Source organism: Notolabrus celidotus, chromosome 16 (genome assembly GCF_009762535.1).
Source record: "Notolabrus celidotus isolate fNotCel1 chromosome 16, fNotCel1.pri, whole genome shotgun sequence".
Classification (NCBI taxonomy): domain Eukaryota; kingdom Metazoa; phylum Chordata; class Actinopteri; order Labriformes; family Labridae; genus Notolabrus; species Notolabrus celidotus.
The window spans coordinates 10,763,529-10,788,811 of record NC_048287.1 but is presented as its reverse complement, the minus strand read 5'-3'; the positions used below and the strand labels follow the sequence as shown (position 1 = coordinate 10,788,811).

At 40.1% G+C, this 25,283-nt stretch overlaps 3 protein-coding genes across 3 annotated transcripts; 2 read left to right on the top strand and 1 right to left on the bottom strand.

Moving 5' to 3' along the window:
* The first annotated feature begins 272 nt into the window (after positions 1–272).
* Positions 273–9,660, top strand: slc6a18 (solute carrier family 6 member 18). Its single transcript, XM_034704683.1, has 12 exons — positions 273–556; positions 2,345–2,485; positions 2,568–2,705; positions 3,756–3,937; positions 4,046–4,156; positions 4,242–4,354; positions 4,444–4,572; positions 4,664–4,820; positions 5,031–5,235; positions 5,328–5,487; positions 5,573–5,735; positions 7,904–9,660. The coding sequence occupies exons 1-12, from the start codon at positions 415–417 to the stop codon at positions 8,129–8,131; spliced, it is 1,869 nt and encodes a 622-aa protein (XP_034560574.1). The 5' UTR covers positions 273–414; the 3' UTR covers positions 8,132–9,660.
* Positions 8,327–18,514, bottom strand: tert (telomerase reverse transcriptase). The gene is made up of 17 exons (XM_034704682.1): positions 18,197–18,514; positions 16,531–17,842; positions 16,276–16,465; positions 15,500–15,653; positions 14,710–14,877; positions 14,065–14,226; positions 13,872–13,973; positions 13,695–13,780; positions 13,431–13,547; positions 13,215–13,286; positions 11,119–11,307; positions 10,737–10,863; positions 9,711–9,772; positions 9,414–9,538; positions 9,181–9,318; positions 8,954–9,051; positions 8,327–8,786 (listed from the first exon to the last, which is right to left on the bottom strand). Exons 1-17 carry the CDS (start codon positions 18,410–18,412, stop codon positions 8,733–8,735), a joined length of 3,372 nt encoding a protein of 1,123 aa, XP_034560573.1. The 5' UTR covers positions 18,413–18,514; the 3' UTR covers positions 8,327–8,732.
* A 531-nt stretch (positions 18,515–19,045) lies between these two features.
* Positions 19,046–25,069, top strand: rbbp4 (retinoblastoma binding protein 4). The gene is made up of 12 exons (XM_034704935.1): positions 19,046–19,219; positions 19,816–19,966; positions 20,077–20,222; positions 20,531–20,704; positions 20,815–20,930; positions 21,104–21,264; positions 21,376–21,502; positions 21,716–21,793; positions 22,095–22,171; positions 22,312–22,369; positions 22,769–22,879; positions 24,216–25,069. Exons 1-12 carry the CDS (start codon positions 19,204–19,206, stop codon positions 24,276–24,278), a joined length of 1,278 nt encoding a protein of 425 aa, XP_034560826.1. The 5' UTR covers positions 19,046–19,203; the 3' UTR covers positions 24,279–25,069.
* Positions 25,070–25,283: the final 214 nt, after the last annotated feature.

The following is a 25,283-nucleotide window of genomic DNA, read 5'->3' as shown; positions in this document are numbered from 1 at the left end:
CTCCAATTAGGTCAGTGTACCATTAAGCATCACCAGGTTATCCATTATGTTAGGCTTATCACGATTCTCTACAAGCAGGGAGGTTTTAACCACTAAATTATAATGGTTTCATTATCATCTTGTTGGACTGGTTTAAAAAAACAAAAACACAATAAAATCAGTATCTCTGACTTAAAGCTGCAGCTGATTGGATATTGAAGGACAGCCCACAAAAAAAGAGGGAGCCAGAGGACAAGAGAGGAGATCTGGACATCACTAAAAATTAACTGATCTAGACAGCACTTATTTGGACGTACATCAAGGTTCGATTAGTTGGAGAATTCTGGACTACATAGAAATAATACTGCCTGACTGAAGTATAGGAAAATAACAGCTGCATCCTCGTCAAAGCTTTTCACCTTTTGCTACCTTGGGATGGCAAAAACAACTAAATCTGATGTGGAGGAGAGACCTCAGTGGGACAACAAGGTTCAGTACCTGTTGACATGTATTGGCTTTGCAGTGGGACTTGGAAATGTTTGGCGTTTTCCATACTTGTGCCAAATCTATGGAGGAGGTGAGATGCTGTTTTATGTTGCATTTATTTAAGCTGCATTTTATTCCCCACATCTTACATCGCACTAGAGTTTAATAAGGTTGCTGTTTCAGAGGTTTATCAATGTGGTATTTTTTCACCACATGGCATTTTTTCAGGTCATTTGATTAAGTCAAGAGAAACTGCAGTCTTGCCTAGTTTGTCTTAAGTTCAGTCATTAACAAATGAACTATATCAGTTATTGCCACTGTGCTGGGAATGGTGAGTCTTATCTGTACTTTCTTGATAACAGTGCACATCAATGCCGTACTTCCTCATAGCTTCCATTGTGATATCCAAAAGTACCAAAGCCACAGACTCCTAATCTGGGTCTATCAACTTCAGATATTGACTCTTGGATTCCTGATTCCCACAGGCTGGTACACTCAGCAGAGCCTCTATTTGACCTCAGCTTAGTTACCTTAAGGTCTAGATCTCTGTGATTTTTCAAACACACATTTTAATACATTTATCTGAATAGATATATAGGTAGATAGACGCGCTTAACTCAGCCAAATCCTGAAGATTATACTGTTACAGTAACGGGAGGTTAAGCATGGAAAATATAGGGGTAATACATTGTCAGTTAAATTTACAGTATGTAGAAATTAGCAGCACTTTGTACAACAGACTTGGTAGAAATGAAATATAACATTAATAAGTATGTTCAAATGAGTGTACTCATCTTGCACCACATGTTTCTACAGTAGCACAGAACAGACAAACTAGGCCACATATGACGAAGTAGAAGAGAGGGGTTGTTGTGCACAACTTAATTTGTAATAATATAAGTCAGGGGTGTCTTGTCCTCAAAGGCCACCATTGCTTCTGGAATTTCACAAGAGGGTGGGGTGAGCAAGGGAACATTTCAGCCTAGCCAATCTATATTGCTAAATATATCCATTTACACCCTGTACCTTTAAAGCCCCTGTAAGGAGTTTTTAACTGGTTGAGAAACAGACTGAAATGTGTCATGATGCCTCTTCATGTGCTATGGAAGTAAATGAAACCATCAGAATAAAGACTATTTCTATACTGTCTAATAATGTAATACCCATAAAAAAGAACCGCCTTTTCTAACAACCAGAAGGAAACAATAAAATATGATGATAAAACTATATAGTGAGGGGACACTGGTTTATCTCAGTTGTTAGAATAGACTCCCCATGTACTGAAGCTACAGCCCTGGAGGAATTTGGTGCATGTCATACCCCACTTGCTCCCAACATTTCTTATGTCTCTCAATCTATCCTAGCTGATAAAAGCTACCCCCCACCTCCAAAAAGACAAAAAAAACAACAACACAGATGTTAATGATGCCATGTGCATTGTTACTGATCTATCTATCTATCTATCTATCTATCTATCTATCTATCTATCTATCTATCTATCTATCTATCTATCTATCTATCTATCTATCTATCTATCTATCTATCTATCTATCTATGTCAGTATGTCAGTTTACAAGCATGTATTTAAATTTCTGATGATCTTAAAGTATGTCAGTTTACAAGCATGGCCTTAATATTTACTTATTATGTCTTCATTTATACAAGGGATTTTCTCTTGTATTAACCATCTTAATAAACGTTGACTGATATTTTAATCAGTCATCTCACATTTATTGAGAGCTCAAATAGTCCAATACTCATATTCATAAATTCATTTATTGTAAGATTTCTTTGTTCTTTGTTTTTTAAGTTTTAAAGACATCCTAATATGGGTTTAATCTTACTGAGGGTCACAGGAAATGTTTTTTCATGTCTCTAGGTGCATTCCTCATCCCCTACCTGATAGCTCTGGTGTTTGAGGGCCTCCCCTTACTCTACCTGGAGTTGGCAATTGGACAAAGGATTCGCAAGGGCAGCATTGGTGTCTGGAACTCCATTTCTCCATGGCTGGGTGGAGTTGGTGTGTGAATCCTAACTGCAATCTATTTGAGTTTTGTTTTTTTAATCAGATGTTATTCACCAGCAGTATTTCCTCTCTGCAGGAATTGCCTCCATGTTGGTGTCATTTCTGGTGTCTATTTTCTACAACACCATCCTGGCATGGGTGCTCTGGTATTTCTTTCACTCTTTCCAAAACCCCCTGCCATGGAGCCAGTGTCCGCTCAATGACAACCATACAGGTAACAAAACAACCCGTCATTCCATCCAGTAGTGACATGTTCATTGTCGTCCAATGTGATATCTACTAATATTTGCAAAGACAGCAGCTCAGTGCAACATGTGAAACTCTAATACATCAATTTGGTTTGACAAATTTGTGCACAAAAAAAATCATGCAAAGTACAATGACATCACCAAGAGGAGTTTATAAGCTTTACCTGACCGAGATTTCAGGTCAATTTTAACAGGGAAATAAAAGGATTGTTTTATGGCACTGGAAGATACTGCAGCACTTCATGAAATAAAAACAAGTGTGCTGTTTTTCAAGGTGTGTTCAAAAATCTTCCACCAATACTTCTGCTAGTTATGATTTAACTGTTTCCAAGGGTAGAGCTCAAGTTGGAACACAAATTCAAGCTCTCCCATAAAATGTCATAAACATGGACTGTATAAAACATGGACGTAGTGAGACTATGGCCTAGTCTCCAGTCACCCATTGTTTTAGGTTTTTTTTGGTGGGACAGGGAGAAGGGGATTGAAGCCCATCGAAGGCAACCACCCTGTTGAAAATTCTGACTCAGCCAAACTTTTGGTCAACTTAGCAAGAAACAGACATAGAGACACATTAAACGGTTCAGTGAGCTTGCTTTTCAGCCAAGTCAGCCATGTCCCTTAATATGAAAGCTTCTAACCTTTGCAACCTGTGTTAACATACAAACATGTTTAATTTTGCTGTAAAGGTTGGCTTTATTGAATGGTTGTGTGGACACTCGAGGAACTGCAGTTCAATTTTAAAAAACAGAGGTTGCTGCTTGGTAAAAACCTGTTGAGGTAGTTTGATCTTATTATGCTCAATTTTTCTCTGTGTAAGACAGAGGAACCTCAAACTCAAATTTAAGAACACAGGTTCATTTGTTTTCTACCCCAGTTGACATATGACAACCAAAAAACATATTTGTTTGTATTTGTTAAAAGATAAAAAAAACCATGTTCTTTTGATAGAAAAAACTTAATTCTTCAACTTCATAATTTCTAAATGTCACTGTCTTTTGTTTTTTTAATCGATAAAGGTTATAATGTGGAGTGTGAGAGGAGCAGTCCAGTAAATTATTTCTGGTACCGTGAGACCTTAAACATCACACCTGATATTGAGACCAGTGGCTCCCTGCAGTGGTGGATGGTCATATGTTTGGCCAGTGCCTGGTGTATCGTCTACATCTGCTTCATCAGAGGGATTAAGTCAATGGGAAAGGTCTGTTTACCTTGTGAAAAACATTAACTCATATAAGAAGGAAAGCGAAACAAACATTTCATGAATATATATGCTGTGTCTAAGAATCTATGTGTTTGCATGTTTCAGGCTGTGTACGTGACAGCCACTTTCCCGTACCTGGTGCTCACCATTTTCCTGATCCGTGGCCTCACTCTGCCTGGAGCCACTGATGGACTAATCTACCTCTTCACTCCTAACGTGAGTTCAATACATTTTGGTCCAACACATGATGGTATCTGTAACTGTGTCTTGATACCAGCTGAAATTATTGTGCTTCTTGTAGTGGGACACTCTCAAAAATCCACGTGTGTGGCTAGACGCTGCAACCCAGATCTTCTTCTCTCTCTCTGTGGCCTTCGGGGGTCTCATAGCTTTCTCCAGTTACAATGAAGAAAGGTAGGGACTAAAACTCCTTCAGCTGAAGATTCTGTATATCTTGTGTGATGAGTTTTAAAGATGTTTTTTTCCATGAATGTGTCTTTTAGAAACAACTGCGAGAGGGATGCTCTCTTAGTGGGAATAATAAACAGTGCCACATCTCTCTATGCCTCCATTCCTATCTTCTCCATCCTGGGATTTAAAGCTACAACTGCCTACAACTCCTGCCTTCAGGAGTACGTGTACATGAATATTCTATGTAATTCTAAAGCTTCATTCTCTTGCTGATAAAATAATGCAGTTTTTTGTCTTGTATCCCCTCTACAGTAACATCTTGACTCTGACCAACCACTTTGAGATTTCAGACCAGAACATAACACTTGAGAACTATGATCACTGGTTCCAGTATCTAACTAATACAGCCGCAGATGAGGTTGCTAAGTTGCCCTTGTATACATGTGAACTGCAAACATTCCTTGACCAGGTAAGGTCATTTAAAATCACCTTGAAGCTTGTACAATGCATTCTTTTGACCATCTTTCATATTTCTAAAATCCCTCCTCTCTTACATCCTGGATGTTCTGTGCTCTCTCCTCTTTCTTCTCAGTACACTGTGTTCCGCTCAAACATTTACAAACAGTTTGTTATACCTTACTCATTACTTTCTTGGCTCTCTTTCATCTTCTTCCTGCAGACCGCATCAGGTACGGGTCTGGCTTTCATTGCGTTCACTGAAGCAGTGATAGAAATGCCAGGCTCACAGGTATGGGCTGTGCTATTCTTCGTCATGCTCTTCAGCTTGGGCCTCTCCTCCATGTTTGGGAACATGGAAGGAGTTCTGACACCCATCCATGACCTCAAACTATTGCCGAAGTGGATCCCTAATGAAGTTGTAACAGGTACCTGCAAAATCAGCTCATTGTAAAGTCAAATTGATGCTTTTTTTTGTTTTGACTTCTCTCACTGAAAAACCTTTTTGTCCCATCCTCAGCAATCGTCTGCCTGATATCCTTCTTGACATCCCTCATCTTCTCACTGGGCTCAGGGAACTACTGGGTGGAGGTCTTTAACAACTACGTGGGCTCTGTGCCTCTGCTCGTCATTGCATTCTTTGAGTTTATTGCGGTCATTTATGTCCATGGAATGAAAAAGTAAGAGTTATGGTGCAAAAGAAAGATAACAAAATAGATTCTAGCATGTTTTAACATTTTCTCTGGTCCCCTTGTTCATTGACAGTTTCAGTGAAGATATCTATTTCATGACCGGGTCAAGGCCCAGCATCTTCTGGAAGGCATGCTGGATGGGTATCAGTCCACTGTTGCTCCTCTGTGTGTTAGTTGCCTACGTGATTGTCCAAGCACAGAGTTATCCAGTCTATCCTGCATGGAACGCAACTAGGGTAAGTAATTCAATACAGATAAGGAAAGGCCATTAATATGTAATTCTGAATCCATTACATTATACATACTGTCGCTGTCAAGGCTGTTGTGTGATTCATCAAGTGGAGGGAAAACTTACAAAAGACAGTATCTAAATCTGCCATAGTCTTTATGTTGATAGAAACACTAGAAATCAGAATACATGTGATAGAGTGCCAAAACTTGAAAAACCCAGAGAGAAAAAATACTGTCCAACTTTGCAGTTCTCCTCAACCTAACTGAAAGATTTAACATTGATTTATATATTTTTACTCTTTTAACTTTTTGGTGTGTTTACTCTCATCACTCAGCTCATCTCACAATGTGATGTAAACTGGTCCATACATGAAAATGACCAGTTAGGAACTAGCCAGCTACTTTAGGGAGCCTCTTGCCTGTTGGATGGGAAATTCCCTCTATTTGAATGCTAATGTTTTCACAAAACAACCACTTTTTTCGTCTACTTCTTCTTCCAACCAGTGCATATCGTGCAGCCAATCACTAAATGCGAAATCACACGATACTAGTTTGTCCTTTCTGTACTATGGGGGAAACATGGTGGGGCAAGATGGTGGCCTCTGTGGAAGGGGACTGCTCCTATGTAGATATAAAATTTTAACATAGTAATATAATATATAAAACATCTACCAAGTCTGTTCTGCTAGTTGTTGCTATATACTATACACTGTACCTTTAATACACTGAACAGAAATATAAACGCAACACTTTTGTTTTTGCTCCTATTTTTCATGAGCTGAACTCAAAGATTTAAGACTTTTTCTATGTACACAAAAGGCGTATTTCTCTCAAATATTGTTCACAAATGTGTCTCAATCTGAGTAAGTGAGCACTTCTCCTTTGCCGAGGTAATCCATCCACCTCACAGGTGTGGCATATCAAGATGCTGATTAGACAGCATGGTTATTGCACAGGTGTGCCTTAGGCTGGCCACAATAAAAGGCCACTCTAAAATGTGCAGTTTTATCACACATAACAATGCCACAGATGTCGCAAGTTTTGAGGGAGCTTGCAATTGGCATGCTGACTGCAGGAATGTCCAGCAGAGCTGTTGCCCGTGAATTGAATGTTCATTTCTCTACCATAAGCTGTCTCCAAAGGCGTTTCAGAGAATTTGGCAGTACATCCAACTGCCCTCACAACCACAGAACACATGTAACCACACCAGTCCAGGACCTCCACATCCAGCATCTTCATCTCCAATGTCGTCTGAGAACAGCCACACAGACAGCTGTTGCAACAATCGGTTTGCATAACCAAAGAATTTCTGCGACCAAGGAGATGTGTTGCACCACGTGAGGCAAATGGTGGTCACACCAGATACTGACTGGTTTTCTGGGATTATGGATGGATTGGATTATCTGGGCAAAGGAGAAGTGCTCACTAATTCAGTTTGAGACACATTTTTGAACAACATTTGAGAGAAGTAGGCCTTTTGTGTACATAGAAAAAGTCTTAGATCTTTGAGTTCAGCTCATGAAAAATAGGAGCAAAAACAAAAGGGTTGCGTTTATATTTTTGTTCAGTGTAGATTGAATTTATTTTTCCTGTTTACACTCCACATAGTATTGTTGTGTTAGAAGAATAATTGGCATTACCATGTCCACTGTAATGCAAACGTTTGTCATTGAGTCTGTTATGGAACAAAAAACGTGCATAAAGAATAGTGACCACTGAACTTACATTTTACAGGTTTTCTAAATCATTGCTACATGTTCTTGATGTGTTACTTGCAACTGTTTGCTACAATTTTTGCTACTGTTGTTTTTTAATTCATCTGTATGAGAAGTAAATAACAAAAAGCAGACCTACAGTTGATTTTGGCTTGGCAGAATTTAGCAATGGAAGCAAGGAAAACAGCTAACCTGGCTCCAACACAAATGCAAAAAATATATCTGCTAGCTTCTCTATGTTTTACTAGTCAATGTAGTTTCACTCCCGTGTTAAATCCATTAAAACACTATAAAGTTATACATACTTCTCATTCAATGGTTAGTAGTTAATCTGATATAGATTTTGTGATATTCTCTAACTTTTTAAAGTAAATGCATTCACAAATGGGTTTTTTATGTATTTAATTTCAAACATACTGTTATACTCCATACATAAATTTGTTTCTTTCTATTTCAAGGAACCCTTCCCTGGCAATGAAACAGTGCCTTACCCTGACTGGGTATACGCCATCATCATCCTTCTCTGTGTCGTACCTGTGATTCCCATCCCTCTGGTGGCGCTCTTCAGACTGATCTTTTGTAAAACAAAGAAGTCTTCCACTCCCATTGACCCAAACCCCTACACCAACGATGCCTTTGAGATTGAAACACAGGAACCCAAGAACCAGGAGCACAGACAATCCTGAAGTGTTCCTGAGTCGGTGGGACTTCCATTCATTCACAGAAGAGCTGATGGATAATCTTTGTTGTGGAACTGTAATATTCTCCAATTCTATTCGATACATAGTTTTTATTATGTGTCATTTGTACAACAGTGAAATTATATTCTTGTAAAGTCTTGTTTTGTGGATATGATGTAAAAAAAGATTTAACAAAAACAATACTGACAAAGCAGTCATTTATTATACATTCACAGAAAGTTTTATTTGAATCACTCAGAGTTATTTTAGCAGTCACACAACATCAATGCATTAGGTGCTAAGGTTCCTGTCGTTCATCCGGAGATCTTTTTAGAACTCAAAAAGGGTCACATGTTCCTTGTGGAAAAAAACAAGAAGTGTAAATCTAAGTCCAGAGAGACAAACAGCCATAGGGATGTTACAGTGTCTTGGACAGTAGCAGGGTGATTGTCAGCTAGCCATCTTTATTGATCTGGTCCATGTTGTTTAATTTTTGTTTTATTGGGTGTTTTAATGGCTCAGGTTTATAACCTAAGTGGTTCATATCAGTTGACTAAAACCAGATTTCCTGTCACGGCATGACAGAAAAAAATGGCAAACTGACAGGCTAGATAAATCCACGACCAATCTCAAAGCGTTGCTTCTTCCACTCCTTCAAAACCTAAAGTTGAGTCAAGAGTGAAAAGGTTTAATTTTGAATGTGCGTACATTTCAATAAGTTTGAGATACATAGACCAAATTTGCAACATAAGCAAAGATGGACAGTACAGTTTATGCATTGTGTGGTCGTGTTTAACAATGTAGTTTGAGCAAGTTGGAGGTCTACACCTGGATGGCCAAGAAATCAACTGGGATCCTGGGATTAGTTGCTTGTCGCACCCTGGCCAGCCTCAGGTCCCCCAAACGCCACTCTAGACTGCGCTTCCCTGTCGAAAGGATGAAGAAATGTTTTTCTTCTTTACCAACTTTAAAATATTCAACTTTTTGACGCCTGTTAAATAATAAAAAGTTAGCAATAAATTCACTGTACAAACTGTACTGTACTTTGTACATACTTCTGTGAAGGTGTGGGAGAAGACTCCTGTAAAGTGGACGGTGTTGTGACAGCACCAACGAGAAGGAAAGACAGAACAGCAGCTCTACTGCTTCATACTGCAAAATACCAGTCTGAGCTTTGCTGCCTAAACTCAGTCCTGAATCAAGAGAGAGATTAAGAAGTGATACAAAATAATTTATGAAATACATATTTTTTGAGAAAAAAAAAAAATTTATAAAGGGAAAATGATGCCTTTGTTGCTGATCCTGATGAGCTGATTTGCGTACTCTGCCATGTCCCATATCATCTGCAGGAAGTACGCGGGGTTCTTAGCAACCGTCTGACCAAAGGGCAAACTCTGAGCACACACATGGTACCTATAAAGAATTTGTTTGTTGTGGGTAATGGAAACTAGCTATTCACAGTGCTTGTATGATGTATTAAAATCTAGGTGATAAAAAATAACACTGTATTAAAAGACAACATTGTAGAGTCAAAATTGCACTTTGTTTTTTAAAAAATGGTCAAAAGTAAGACTTCTCTTTTCACCTGCATGCATGAAGCAGCACCAGCTTGTAGAGGTTCTTGCAGACTGCCTGAAGAGAGTTGGTCTAAGAGGGAAAATTAATCCATCAGTATCTACAAAGCACAAGACCAGAACTCAAGCAATCTGTCTTCTATGCATTCTGCTTCATTGTATCCTCATTACTTGAATCGTCATGGCTCATAAAACCAGCAATTGTTAAACTTGACAAGTTTACAACTCTTTCTAATCACTAAGTTGCTGTTTGAGGCCAAATTCCAGCTGGTCACCTTGGATATTTTTTAATCTACTTGTTAATAAATGCCATCTGTCTGTATAATTTGTGAGAGAAAGTGCAGGCTCAGGTTTCAAACCATGTACTCTGAAGGAGGAGGCCTTTTAATTGGGACATGGTTAATTTATGTTTGTAATCCAGCTGATTGGACATATAAATGACCCAAGACGGTGGATGACCTTTGCCTTTGTAGAGGACCAGTAACTTGACAAGCTCTTACTGCATCAAAAACAGAGACAACTCTGGTGGGAATCACCACATGGTTAAAAATCACTTCAAAAACCAGTGTCTGTGAATGTTTGTTATCAGTGCCTGGTTCAGAAGCCTGCATCTAAGGTTGTATGGGGATATTGTACATAAGGGCCAGTGACATGATTAGCTTGCACATCTTGGGAGGGCACCATTAATGCTGAACAATACATACAGGTTTTGAAGCAACATATGCTGCCATTCAGACAATGGTTTTTTCAGGGAAGAGCTTGCATATTTGAGGAAGACAATACCAGACCACATACTGTACATATTACAACAGTGTGGATCTGTCATAGAAGAGTCCTGGTGCTAACAGAAGATGAGATTACATTTTTTTGTTGTTTTCAATAAAATATGAGGTTTAAATTATTTACTTATTTTTTGTATTTTTTTTAACTAAAACTTACAAGTCATTGAATTAATAGAAAATTGTTTAGGGGATTAATTGGGATTATTTACAGCCCCCCCCCCCCAAAAAAACTTTTAAGATCACCATGTCCCTGACCTTTAGGTCCAAGAACAAAGCGTGGAACTTGAGTCTTAGGACAGCCATCAGTTTTCTCCTCATTTGCTGTCCAGCCCAATGGCAAGAGCCCAAGGTAAGGCTGTAGCGCAAAGACAGGCCTGCATAGCTGAGAGAGATTGAAAAGTAAGTCAAACAACAACAAAACTAAATACTGAATGTGTCCTTAGCAAGCCCATGAGTCATACATGATAGACAGGGAGGCATCTCAAAACTGTTTATGAGCAGGTACAAAGTACAGGGGCTTGTTCATTGAAGTTACAGGAAACCATAAAGACTACCAAAAGTTCAATAACTTTTTATGTAACAAGCACACCTAAAGCAATAAATCTACAGTGCAATCACAGCTGATGGGAGACGTCACCTGGAATAATCTTTGTAGACGTCAAGTGATTGCGTGTCAAGCAGCAGTCCACACCAGGGGAAGAGGCAGTGAGGGGGCAGCACGCGGATGTCAGGACAAGAGCTGCTGCTTCCTGACACCTCAAAGTTGACCACCACTTTCTGTGGGTTGACCACCAGACCATACTGTGGTACCCCGGCCAGCAGGACCCTACACAACACACAGACCAAATCTACAGCTGAATCAAAAATCAGCTGGATGATGTTAAATCTGTCTCTTAACAATCTTTCTTAAAAAATAAATAAATAAAATTACAGAATTGAATCATAGTGGAATAAACTAGTCATGCATACACCTTTTATTTCTTACAGTATTTTATATGTTTTGGTTTATTGCATGCTGTTGCTAACAAATACTCTGCATACGTCAAGTATGTGAAAGAATGTCTGACTCAGTTTTCAGTGGGTTATTTTTATAACTCAATATCAACCTCACTTTATTATCTGCAGTATTTGGATCTGTTTTTACAGCAGCTGAGCCACTTGAGGAGGAAGCTTGATGTTCATAAAATGGTGTTCCTAAATGATCAAAACCACAGAGGTAATGTTAATGAATTACATCCAGTACAACCTGTTTCACTTAAAAACAACATCCAGTTCATGTGTCTCTAGTTAGACAGCCCTGCCTTTTGTGATACAATACCACCTTTAAAAGAAATGAAGCAAAAAAATAAAGGAGATGTCCTCATCCATGGTTACTACAAACTTTAAGGTCACATAATCATGTTTCTGTAATGGTTTATCATTTTCCATAGCAGCTTACACACCAAAGAAGCAGTTGTTACATTTGACAGCACATATTTGGTTACATTGAACAAATTCTGCCTAGTTTCCTCCTGGAGCAGATCTAGCCTTGTAGCAGGAAGTTTTGGTGTTATGATTTCTGTTAATTTACCTAGGCTAATGTTTACTCTAGTTATGTAAGCCGCATATTACAAAGATTAAACACGTTGTGACACAAAGTGCATTCTTTCCTGCTTTACTTAAGTATTGCAACAGCTTCCTCTTAGCCCAAGCTATAATAATAGGCTCCATAGTGTATACTGTGGTTCCCCACACATTGACACATACATTTAAGATGCAGCATCATGTTAGGTTAAATGTGTCTCTCAGCCTTGTACTGTCAGAGGCTATCACCTTTAAAAAATGAAACGCAAACTAAAAGTAAAAAACTTCAGCTCTGTAATCAAAAATGTTGCTCCACCTAAGAAGCAGTGACAGGTTTTCTCAACTCATTTTCATTTATATAGCACCTTGCATACATTCGAGCATGCAGCCCAAAGTGCTTCACAAAAGATCAGAGACAGAAAAAAACAGCAACAGATAAAATGATACAAGACTAAAACAAGATGGAGGAATGTGATATGAAATACTTAAAAATGTAAATCAAATAAAATCAATCAATTAAATAAATACCAGAGAAATAAAATAATTAAAAAGAAGATCGAATCAGATCGTATACAAATAAAATTACGTGGATTGATTTGATATTTATGACATGTGTGATCAGGTTGTACCAATCAGAATCTATTATTTAACACAGCCGGGTAATTAATAAACAAAACTGGGTGATTATATAGTATAATAATGGTATTATAAGACTAATTATTTATTGAAGTGAGAATATACTTTTTATTTTTTTTACTAAATTCATGTTAAAAAGAGGGGAGGGGGGGTTAATGTATTGTCTCCTATATAGTGATTATGGTTTTTGGTTATAATTTAACCACCACTGGAAAAAAAAGCACCTTTTTCACTTTTTGTCTTGGTTGATATTGTCCTAACTATATTGAAAAAATCAGTCTCCTCTCCCATGGTTTTGTTTGATCATTTAGCTCATAAAGAGATATCACTATTGACATTACTCTCCTTCATTACCAGCCAAAGTGTCCTCACAGGAACTTTAATCCCAGTGACGACAAATTACCAAATTTAATGTGATCCAACTTTCCTGTATTCACGATGCACCACTGTGTATTGTAATAGTTTGTTGAAATAGGTTGAGAGCTCTTGTGGCATTTTATCATTGAGTTGTGAAAAACTTGTTGTGTGTCATACCTGAGAAACCCTTGTGCTTCATGTAAGTCTGGAGTTATCAGAAGGAAGTCATCCACCAGTCTCATTAAGCATCTGAAAGTATGGACAGAGGTAATCAAACATCACAGTAAACAGAGAAGTGCTTCCGAATGGAAATGCTGCCCTCTGCTGTTGCAGATGTGTTACGACAGCTTTAAAGTTGACTGAAATACTTCTTTACTCCAATGCCTTCTTTACCCTTTCTTTTCAGTGATGTTTTTCAACAGAGTGTTCTCCATGTGACCATAACAAAGACAGCAGAGCAGACTGGACACGACAGAGCCCTGAGGAATCCCTCTGCACTGTTGGTACGTTCTGAAACACAGCGGGCCAAAAAGGAAAACAAAGGGACTTAAGGAGTCATACTTTGTGGGAATTGCGCCATTTTTTATTGTTGTTATATAAACCCAATCACAGACAAGCTGCTCACCTGTCAGTTTGTGTAATGTGTATCATGCTTACTTTTTCCCAAACTGAACAACACTTCCAGTTATCATTTGGGTGAAGAACTGCATTGCCTCTCTGCCATGCAGATCTGAGCTGAAATGCTGAAAAGGAAGAAAAAAGAAACAAGATGCTTAGGTTTAAACCGAACAAGCATCTTTATCTAAAGGAGAAATCTGAGCCGGTCACTCTGACCTGCTCCACCAGTATGCTGTGATGAACTTTGCCTTTCTCCTGCAGTGACATCACAAAGCCTTTCATGTTGGTGGATCCCATGTTATCCTCCAGGAAATCTGCCTGTGTTAACAAACATGGCAAATGAATAATGTGTGTATATTGTATTAACACCCACAGGCAGTGTATTCAGCATGTGTGTATGTTATGACACCTGGCGGGCAAAGGACTTTTTCAGGCCTTCGTGGGAATCAGTCCAGATCCTGGCATAGCGGCGGATGGTGACGAGTTCATCTTGGACAGGGGAAAGAGCCTGGCCTATCACCTCAATGAGTTTGTCATGAGGTAGACTCTCAAAGGCCCCACTCACATCCACCTTAAATATAAAAAAAAATACCGGAATGAAAGAGAGAAAATTTTATTTAAAAAGAAATTAATTATATTCTTGACTGCAAGTGTTGTAACTACAGCTGTCGATGAGTCTGGTTCTGCTTGAGCTTTCTGCTTGTTAAAGGAAGTTTGTCCTTGCCGCTGTAACTTGCTAAATGCTGCAAAGAGCTCTGCTCATGGTGGATTAAGATGAGATCAGACTGAGTCCTGTCTGTAAGATGGGACTGGATCTTATCTTTTCTTGATCTTGTGTCTTTGTTAATAATATAACATAGAGTACGGACTAGACATGCTCTGTTTGAAAAGAGTCTTGAGGTAACCTTTGTTGTGATTTGGCGCTGTAAAAAATAAAGATTGATTGATAGATTGATTGATTGATCAGTTATGATAACACATGCTGGCACAAAACAGATCATCAACTCTGTGTTAGTTCCTGCCAGGACAAGTAGATGAGGTAAAAATAACAAACCTTAACAAAGTAGAGGGGTTGTGGCTTCTCCTTCTGGGCTGGAGCTACAGAACCCAACTTCTTGTGGATATCTGCCATCCCCCAAACTGTGGAGCCCAGGAGAGATGGAGAGGAGCGCACACAGACCTGCAGCACGTCTAACAAGTCACGCACACGGCCCTGGTAGAGCTGTGGGGGCAGAGAAAGGACCTGTAAAATGTGCACACACTCACAAAATGGGATATCTTATTTGGTCATCATCGTTTCATTTTATCATACCTATGCCAATAGCTCCATCTTCATATTTTATCATTTGAAATGATGTATCTTACTTTAATTATTCTTTTGTTATTGACCTTTCTTTATTTATCAAAATTAATATTTAATATAATTATTTCATCATGTTATTGTTTTACTTTATTTCTTTATTTTCTCCTTTCCTTTTACTTCTTTTTTTTTTTCATTTCTTTAGCATTCACTGTGTCTCTTTTCTTTTTCTCTACCCTAAAATAATTACTTATAACCTCTGAACACACAAACCATTAATGACAAATACATCTGTCTCCCATACAAACACTCATGCATTTACTGGCATACAGTATTACCCAGAAACCCCTACTTCTCCTGTGTTTTCAGCTTTTTACTTTGAAAATTAAATTTTAAGTTTCATCCAGACTCTGCTGCTCCATATTCATGACTGCACTTCATGTAATGTCTTATTTGTCACATCACTTGCTTCTGCAAAAAAAATACAATAACACAATCTCATGAACTTGCAAAGAAGAACATTGAAATCGCTGTCAAAATGTACCCTTGTTTTAGCATCTGCTCCCATGACTCGTGTGATAGGCCTCATGCTATCTGTCTTGGGAACAAAGCGCAGGCGAGAGATGACCGTGGATTTGGGGAGGGCTGCCACTTGGGCTGTAGTCAACTCCTCCATCTGACCCTTGGAGAGGTGACCCCTGAACCACAAAAAAAAGGTTCAGTCAGGACCACACTCGTCAAAATAATTACTTATTTGGATGCAATAAGTTATATTTGGTGGTATGGCTCTGTTCTGGGAGCTCCCTGCCCTTCTGCATGCGTAAGTGGAATGCCAAAGCCAGAGGTGGGGAGAGCGCACCTCCCCTCTCTTTTTAATGTGCATATATGAAAGGCCATGGCAGGGAGAGCAGCAGCAACAAAGAAGGGGTCTTTAGCTCTAGCTGCTGCTACTCTCCCTGCCTTAGGGGTACAGAACAGAGCGAGCATCAGTAACAATACATACACTGGTTGAATCAGACACAGCAGAAAAAGAAGGAGCTGGGGTGGAGGTGGATTGCAAAGTGGTGTGCAGGGGAAGCAGCAAGAGAAGGCAGGATAAAACAGTTTAAATAGAACGCCCTTTTCTTCCTATTTGCCAATCGGATGCGTAGATGTAATCAGCTGAGCCGTCCACTGATAGGGGTTAGCGTTAAGGTCAGCTGATGCTCTGTCGGCTGAGCTTGACTTCGTGGCCTACCTGAACTAACGCTAGGCTCAAATTTGTGTGATCATGGTTGTTTGAGCACAGGCCTTACATAAGTAGTGTGTCAGTATGTGTACCTGAAGGCCAGGTCTTGCAGTTTTGACCAGACTTCCTGTCTGTAGAACCTGATGGAGTTCTTCTGGCCTACAGTCTCTGTGGCATAGAAACAGGCTCGAACAAGACCTACAACATAGCCATCCAGAAGCCAAGCAAGGAACTGACCCAGGATCTGAGTCCGGTATGAGAGCTCACTGGGCGGGATCCTGCCTAAAGATAAGAGTTTAGGTCAAGTAAAATACATGTCGAAGGCAAAACACTATATGCAATCTTACCTGTTTTACTGATCTTCAGCCAATCACAGTCATTCACCCTCATCTTCCACATCAGTTCAGCCAATGAGAGCCTTTCAGACTTGCCGCTGTTCAGGAAGCCCCTGACTCTGCATAAGAAATTAAGCCGGTTGTGGTCGGAGCCCCACAGCTCGGGGGGGATCACACTGGAGAGACACTCCTTTAGAAACAGGTAAACCCGGTGAGGCGCACATTGTTGAGCCAAGAGGGAGCTGAATTCTCCTCGTCCTGCATTGCTCACCCCCATCACTGGGCAGACCCTCTGCAGAATTCTGCTGTAGGGACATTTTCTATGTTGATGCAACATCTGGCTGAAAAAGGGGACCATGCTAAAAAAGCGACGGGGAAGTTTCTTTGGCTTCCTCTCCAGCCCGTTTAGATAAGCCAGTCCCTCAAAAAAGACAGTACGGACCAAATCCTGCCCTTGTAGTCTTTTGCATCCATCAGCACTCTTCTTTTTCCTGTTAAGTAGAAAGCCATGCATACCCTTTCCCCCATACAGGAGCCCAAGAGTTCGGATAAAACATTGCGAGGGGGGCAGAGGGGGGAAAATCCCTGACCTCCAACTGGGACCTCCCTCCAAGGCAAGTGTGTTTGTTTGCATTTCAACAGGTTGTTTGAAACTGGTGGCAACATTTTCCAAAGGCTTCATGGATGGTGTTGGATCCACCGACGTTGGATGCTTTTTTTCCAATGTTGCAAAACTAACTTGTTGTGTTTCAGGGGTGAGTCTTTGCTGTCCTGCTCGTCTCTTCTTCCCTGAAAAAGTCTTAATGTCCTGCTCATCAGTCTGATCAATTTCTCTCTTTCTTTTCCTGTTCCTTAACCTCATATCCTTTCTGCTATTCTTCTTACCATTAGTAGGCCTCTGATTTTCCTGTGTCCTTGTCAAAGTCACTGCACCTTTCCTTGCAAAATAACCTCTGTTATGTTTCCTGGACCGAGGCTGAAGACAGAACCACGGGGAGGCAGTAGTCACTGATACTCTATCATAGACAGGAACACCGCACACCTGGAAAAGACATGACGGAGGGACGGCCACAAACACAGAACAGCTCTCCAGCAGGTATCGTGTGATGTCAGTGCCAAGGCGAGTGGAGATTTTCCTCCACAAGTCACTTCCATGGATGTAGGCAGCACTCTGTGTGATATCTCCCTGGAATTTGAAGTGGTCTGCATCCCGCTTCTCCTGAGCCAGAGACAGAAAGCTGTAGCCGTGTGCCAAGACGTTCCTTTTTCTTTTTCTTTTCAGAGTGTTGAGGACAAAGGCCAGAAGTTCAGGCAGAGTACAAATCTGTGTAAGAAATAAGAAGTCATCACTTGAATTACATAGTAAATTGATGTCATGTGTCTTCTCTTTTCACATCAATACAAGATAAGGTTATGTGCCTAGGAGCCTGATACCTTTCATTTTTTCAGTATTTGACTTTTTAAAAAAATATTATTTTTAAATCAATGCAGCTTTGTCCAAACTCCTATACAACAACAAAAAAAATAAGGGGCATGTCACGGTATATAAACACACATATTACAAAGTATTTTAACAACAAGAAGGTAAAAATAATAACTAGTATGACATTTACCAGAGGTTATTGTCAACTCCAAGAAAATAACAACTCGTAAAGCTTCTTCTTGAGGATAAAGTTACCTGGTTGCAGCTCGGAACTTGTTGTAGTTCCTTGTCAGAGCACACAAAAACACCCTGGACGAAAGATTTGAAGCGGTTTGTATCTGACTGTTCAACAAGCCCAACTCTCCGTCCTTCAGCGAACACGACGCCTTGTACAAACTCCTCCAGAGTCTGGGTGTGCTGATACAAAGACCGGAGGATGTCCAGCGTATGGGAAAAATTATTTGTAGACATACTGACGGCATGAAACAGCCATGCTCTACTTCAGTAAACACAGAGCGGCTGCTGCACACCCGACCGAGTTGTCAAACTGTATTTGGTATTTGAGGACCCGCGTCATCCTCAGCCAATGAGCAATCAGTTTATTGTCACTGTCTAATCAGACAGCCGCTTACTGAGGGAAGTAATAGTCGACCAATAGCTAACAAAAATAGGAACGTTGTATATTTCCCATAGACTGTATGTAAAAATTGTCAATTTCATGTGCTGGATAGAACAATAAAAAATTAATATTCCTGGTCGACTTTTTCCCTAGCATACCATTGAAGATTAGAGAAATATGTTTAAATATGTTTGTAACTGTTCATCTCTTTATTTAACATAATGATTTTAGTGAATTCAGAGATGATCGAAATAATCATGAAATCAAACGATTATTAGTTCTCAATATTGTCTTTGTTCCTCACTTCTGGAAGGCTACCCAGTCTGAGTGCTGTGGGACCAGACTGTACATGCACAGTCTATGTGTGGGACCTGCACTGCGCACTTTGGGTTCTTATTTTATACAGTCTATGGTTCTTGAAGGCGACATTGTGGTTCTTTGCTGCCCTCTGCTGGTCATCACGAGCTACGCTCTGATTGGTAGTTGGACGCCCCCGTTGCTTGGACTGAGCGCGCGAAGGCTCCTACGTGTGTTTCAGTCCGCTGCCAGTGCTCTGCACACAGCTAGCTAATCGGCGCTTGGTGTTTCAGACAGAGCACAACAGAAGAGAACCTGAGACAAGGTTCTTCGACATTCACCTGCAATGGCCGACAAGGAAGGTAAAGTGACGACTTATACTACTGTCAGGGACAAACAGCGCGGATATCTGATGGGTGTTACATTAGCTCACAGAATGGCTAGCTTAAATAGCTGCTAGCTGTTGTAGCCTGCAAGTAGGCCTTCAGCACTTATAACAAAAGCCGGGTAGCTCAGTTTTTGTTAAAACCGTAACAATCTCAGTTTCATGTCGCATTTGTTGTTTCTGCATTGTTTGACCTCGGTTCACGTTGTCTAATATAAAGCATGTGCTAATAAGCTGTATGAAAAAGTACGCTAACGTTAGCGGGACCATTATGGATGAGGCATAATGATGATGGCAACCAGGTAACAGCAAGCTAACTATGAAACGAGTCTGAAGAGATGCTTCCGTACTGCGACATACCAAACACAAGCCAGACTTCTGCTCAATGAATGTGACATTTGTCGACCTCATACAGCTGGTTATTGAATGACTGTCTGTAATCCATGGACCTGAATATAGAGACACCTTATACTCTGATGTTAAACTGACACCTGTTGGCAAGTAGAGCTGAACACTTGCACAGCTGTAAAGTTAGAGAAACTGACATTACCATCACTCTCTGTCTCCTCGCAGCAGGCGCATTTGATGATGCGGTGGAGGAGAGGGTTATAAATGAGGAGTACAAGATCTGGAAGAAAAACACTCCTTTCCTGTATGACCTGGTGATGACCCACGCTTTGGAGTGGCCCAGCCTTACAGCCCAGTGGCTACCTGACGTCTCCAGGTACATATGTATATACATTTGACTAGTTGCTTATATGAAACCAGCTTGCACTTTAACAATAATTGTAAATTGCTTTGATTATTATGACCAACCTTTTTTTCCTCTACCAGGCCAGAAGGGAAGGACTACAGTGTGCACCGACTTGTTTTGGGCACCCACACATCTGATGAGCAGAATCACCTGGTCATCGCCAGCGTCCAGCTGCCTAATGATGATGCCCAGTTTGACGCCTCACATTATGACAGTGAAAAAGGAGGTTAGATAGCTTTGGAGTTATCAGTGCACATAAGAGTGAATATTTGATTGATTCAATACTATTAAATGAGATCAATGGACACTGTAAGTTATTGATAACTGTTAGTCGAGCAGACAACTTGGTAGCATTCAAATTACATTGTTCCAAGTAGCATTGTTGCCTTTAGATCAAAGTGGTGGTTCCACTGTACTATTGTGCTTCTTTTAATCAAACATGATTGGTGTCCCCCAGTTAGTTCCCTGAGATGGAAAAACATGCGTTACCTTCATTTTTACCCTCAATAACACATTTCTTCTGTTTCCCTGCAGAGTTTGGAGGCTTTGGATCTGTTAGCGGCAAAATTGAGATAGAAATCAAGATCAGCCATGAAGGAGAGGTGAATCGAGCCCGCTACATGCCCCAAAACCCCTGCATAATTGCCACCAAAACCCCAACTTCAGATGTGCTTGTCTTTGACTATACCAAGCACCCCTCTAAGCCAGGTAAAAAGATCACAAGCAGTTCTAGACACTTGAAAGTTAAGAGTGTTAACTGGTACCTTTTGACCAACTGTATCAACTTTAACACAAATTGTTATTGTCATTGTCAATAGATCCTTCAGGAGAGTGTCGCCCAGATCTGCGTCTCAGAGGTCACCAGAAAGAAGGCTACGGCCTGTCCTGGAATCCAAATCTTTCTGGGTCTCTGCTTAGTGCATCAGATGACCATGTAAGAGAAGAATCTGGTTTCATCATATTTTATCTTGCATATTACTAACTATTAGTTAATAGAAAACACATTCCTAACAATAGGATACATGCTCAGTCTTTTTTAATAAAGCGGTAGTCAATTGCGAGATCTGTAATGATGTGATTTTTTTCATCTGTCATTCTGCTCTGTAGACAGTCTGTCTGTGGGACATCAGCGCAGTACCAAAAGAGGGGAAGGTGGTAGATGCAAAGACCATCTTCACTGGTCATACTGCTGTGGTGGAGGATGTGTCCTGGCACTTGCTTCACGAGTCGCTCTTTGGATCTGTCGCAGATGACCAAAAGCTCATGATGTAAGACCTTGAAAATGAGTCGAATCTGACAAACAGATCATAGAGTACATCTGAAAAGTTGTGATCCTGCACTGTTCACATGATTGAGTCGGCTTTTGTTTTGTTTTTAAGCTGGGACACTCGTTCGAACAACACCTCCAAACCCAGCCATGCAGTGGACGCCCACACAGCAGAAGTCAACTGTTTGTCATTTAACCCATACAGCGAGTTTATCCTCGCCTCTGGCTCAGCAGACAAGGTAATGTAATACACCATTACAGTGTAATTGCTTTACTTTTATAAATGTACACCATTAAGTTTATCTGTGAAATGCATTCATTTTAAAACTCTTTGACTACTTCAATGTATGAACCAGTAATATCAACGTTTAGGAACTGCATTGTTTACATACATTGTTTACAGACATCAAAAGAATCTGCAGTTTTATGTAATTTATTTGTCTTTCTCACAGACTGTGGCTCTTTGGGACTTGAGAAACTTGAAACTGAAGCTGCATTCCTTTGAGTCGCACAAGGATGAGATCTTCCAGGTGAGACATTTATCCCTAAAGATCTACATCTTAAAACACATGCAATATGTTATATTCAAAGCTATAAAGTGAGTTTAAAAACACTGGAAGGAAGAAGGTCACCATGATGCTATTTTAAATTGTTACACGATAAGATCTGCCACGGTGCCGTTACCCAGTCCTGTCAAAACATCTGAAAACAAACATTTAAACCTTCCTAGATTACTCTTCCACACAGAGAGTGCTGACATTTTTATGTTTGTATGTCTACTTTTTTTTTATTCTGGGTAACCTAATTTGAGTCTTTGACTTGTTAATACAGGTTCAGTGGTCACCTCATAATGAGACCATACTGGCATCCAGTGGAACAGACCGTCGCCTCAACGTCTGGGACCTCAGGTAGAGACTTGAAATCTGAATTCCAGTGTCCACTGAAAGCAGCGGTCTCTTTTTTTAAGATCCCATTGCAGGTGCGAGGTTTGATCAGTGCCATTCTAGCCTGTCTGTTAAAGTGTAAAACTTCTGTCTTATTGATGCAGCAAAATCGGAGAGGAGCAGTCACCAGAAGATGCAGAGGACGGTCCACCTGAGCTCCTGGTATGTCATATAAGCCTGCGGAAACTTGAATATTTATAAAACGCCAAATCACAACATCACAATGTTATCTAAAGATGCTTTTACAAACAGCAGTTCTAGACCATACTCTGTTAAATCATTAACAAAGACCCAACATCAAGACAGTCTCAGTCTGATCTCATCTTAATCCACCATGAGCAGAGCACTTTGCAATATTTAGGTAGTTACAGCGGCGAGGACAAACTTTCTTTAACAGACAGAAACCTCCAGCAGAACCAGACTCATGTTGGACAGCCATCTGCCTCGACTGAGTTGGATTTGGAAAGAGGGATAGCGGAGATTAAGATTTAGACTTAATATCATTGGTAGCATTGTTTTGTGTCAACAAAAAATAAAACTGTTGCTTTTTATTGTTTTTAGTTCATCCATGGAGGCCACACAGCCAAGATCTCTGACTTTTCTTGGAACCCCAACGAGCCCTGGGTCATCTGCTCTGTGTCGGAAGACAACATCATGCAAGTCTGGCAAATGGTAAGACCTCTGAAAACACATTTCACTGAAACATGACAGGAAAAGAAACAGCTGTGCACTTTGTTTTGTAGTGTTTAAAAGGGAACGTTCCCACAAAACCGTTCCAGAGAAGGGAACTCTGCCATCAGGATCCTTTTTTCCTACCAGAACTGTGACATTGTAATCAGAGCAGGTAGTGACTAATTTGCAAGGAAAGTTATGTCTTTGGCGGAGACTCACCGGCTAGCTACTAGCTACGAGCTGCTCAGTTGAGGTCACCTCCTGCAAACGGAAAGGCAACAGTTTGCAAGATTGAGTCAATTTGAGGCAGAAGAAAGGGAAAGAGAAATCGGTAAGTAAACTTAGCCAGTTGTCTTTAATCTTTAAGCTAGGGTTGGTAGTCATGGAAAACTAGCATGAATTTGAATGTAGCATTTCCTCAGGACTCTGTCTAACCCCTCCCCCCTCCCCTCGGAGCTCCTCCAAAACGACGCCTCCGCTCACATGCATGAGCGCCGCTGATTTCGTGACCATATGATCATGACTGATTCAAAACCAGTCCTCAGCACATTGTTTGTGTTTTGCACTACGTCAATGTCTCACTCAGCGGTAAGAAAACACCAAAACATTATCATAGTGAAAGTTAAAAACCCCACCAACCAGACATTGTTAGTACTCACAACCGTCATGCTAGCATTATCCAGTTGTACCGGTGACACGATATCAGGAGAAAAGCTATAATACATATAATACTGTAACAGCTCTACTGTTTGTTAAACGTGTGCAGTGTAGATGTTCTTAATTTCTACAGTGTTGACAGTTAGTGAAGGCATCAGGAAGGGGGCGGAGGTGTGAGAAAGTGTGCGAGCGGGAGGGAGGAGAGACAAGCAGGGGAAGTTCTTCATTCATTCAAACATTGATTGTTGCTTTATTGGTTGGCGTGATCACGGCCGACAGTGACTGGTTATTAAAGCTCAACGTGTTCACGAATCGGCTCATCATCCCTACAGCGTCCGGACGGATACTACAATACAATATACATTTTCTGTAGGACTTACTAAATGTATTGTATCTTAAAATCTTATTGCTTGTCAGAGCCCCGTGGTGAGAGCTTTTTAGACTCTGACAAAAAGTGTATCTAAATCTGACTACCAAACCCGTACAGCAACAGGTGTTAGAGAAGTTGACATTTTGCAGTGACCTGTGGTGTTTTCATGTCAAGATTCAGCTTTTTAAAAACCCCAGGTAATTTTTTTCCAGGTTGACCACATAGATAAATATGCTTCTTACATGTGAATGTTTAAACCATCTGACACTATGTGACTGTATGATTGACTCTAGTTCTGCTTTCTTTAAGGCGGAGAACATCTACAATGATGAAGATCCAGAGGGTTCCACAGACCCTGAAGCCACAGCATAATGAGTCCATCTGCTGTGTAACTTAACCTACAACCTCATCATGAACTGCCAAACTGCCACCTCAGTAGTTCCGTGCAGCTACTTCTACTCCTTCTTACCATCCCTCTTTACTTTACTGGTGACACACTTTGTCGTAAATCACTGTAAATACAAGACCGATAATGATCATGTGTAGACCGTCCCCCTTTGAAATGCTCAATTTGAAGAACTCTTTTAACCGAATCATTTGATGCCTGATGAATCTTGTGTTTTTCACAGTGCATAAAAACAGTATTTTCAGATTGGCTCTCTCTTCCACACTGATGTTTTAAAAACAGCTTTTCCAATAATAAATAAAACATATTTATAGAACCTAAGGTTTTGATCACACTAACAATAGTAGGAGTTTGCAAATTACCTTGTCAGTTACGAGTGTGTATAGCTCCCTCTGAGCATGTTGGAAATGTAGCAGGAAGAAGTAAAAAATTGCAGCCAAGCTATAACATAATTCATATGGTGGTAAGAGTTGTGCACAGACATACTTACTGTCAGAAGGGTTTCATATATTTTCTTTGCTGCTGTGTGTCTGACCTGAATTGTTCAAGATTTTGATTTCCTCACCAGCTTGTTTTTTTTTAATGTTACAATTTTGGAGTAAAACTGTTTAAAATGTCCATTGATGATCCCACCTCCCCACACTTTAGTCATTCAATAATCATTTAACAGTTTTTGTGATATAGATTAGTGGTTGAACTTTTTACATGTTCAATATTTGTACAGTGAGTGCATTCTTAATAAAAATGTGTTTCATCATCTTTTGGTCCACTGCTGTTAACATTCTCACTATGACTGTGCTTCTGACATTTCAGTCATAGGAACAGCTAAGCCTAAAAATATTCTAAACAATCCTAAGTTATCCTTGATGGAGTTGGTAATGCCTCAAGACTGCTAAGAACTTTGTGTCTGGCATGACGTCGTGGTGCTTTCAAAGCCTCAGAACGTATCCTTGCTTCATAAATCTTCCGTC

Bases quoted from the DNA above. Each gene is read 5' to 3' on its own strand.
- slc6a18 (XM_034704683.1), top strand. From the start codon at position 415: ATGGCAAAAACAACTAAATCTGATGTGGAGGAGAGACCTCAGTGGGAC. The intron at 3,938-4,045 runs GTCTGTTTACCT...TGCATGTTTCAG, and splicing joins GGATTAAGTCAATGGGAAAG to GCTGTGTACGTGACAGCCAC. The intron at 5,736-7,903 runs GTAAGTAATTCA...TTCTATTTCAAG, and splicing joins CTGCATGGAACGCAACTAGG to GAACCCTTCCCTGGCAATGA.
- tert (XM_034704682.1), bottom strand. From the start codon at position 18,412: ATGTCTACAAATAATTTTTCCCATACGCTGGACATCCTCCGGTCTTTG. The intron at 13,548-13,694 runs GTAAGCATGATA...GCTGTGTTTCAG, and splicing joins GTTGTTCAGTTTGGGAAAAA to AACGTACCAACAGTGCAGAG. The intron at 13,287-13,430 runs GTAAAGAAGGCA...CCATACTTTCAG, and splicing joins AACATCACTGAAAAGAAAGG to ATGCTTAATGAGACTGGTGG.
- rbbp4 (XM_034704935.1), top strand. The intron at 21,794-22,094 runs GTGAGACATTTA...TTGTTAATACAG, and splicing joins ACAAGGATGAGATCTTCCAG to GTTCAGTGGTCACCTCATAA. The intron at 22,370-22,768 runs GTATGTCATATA...TATTGTTTTTAG, and splicing joins ACGGTCCACCTGAGCTCCTG to TTCATCCATGGAGGCCACAC.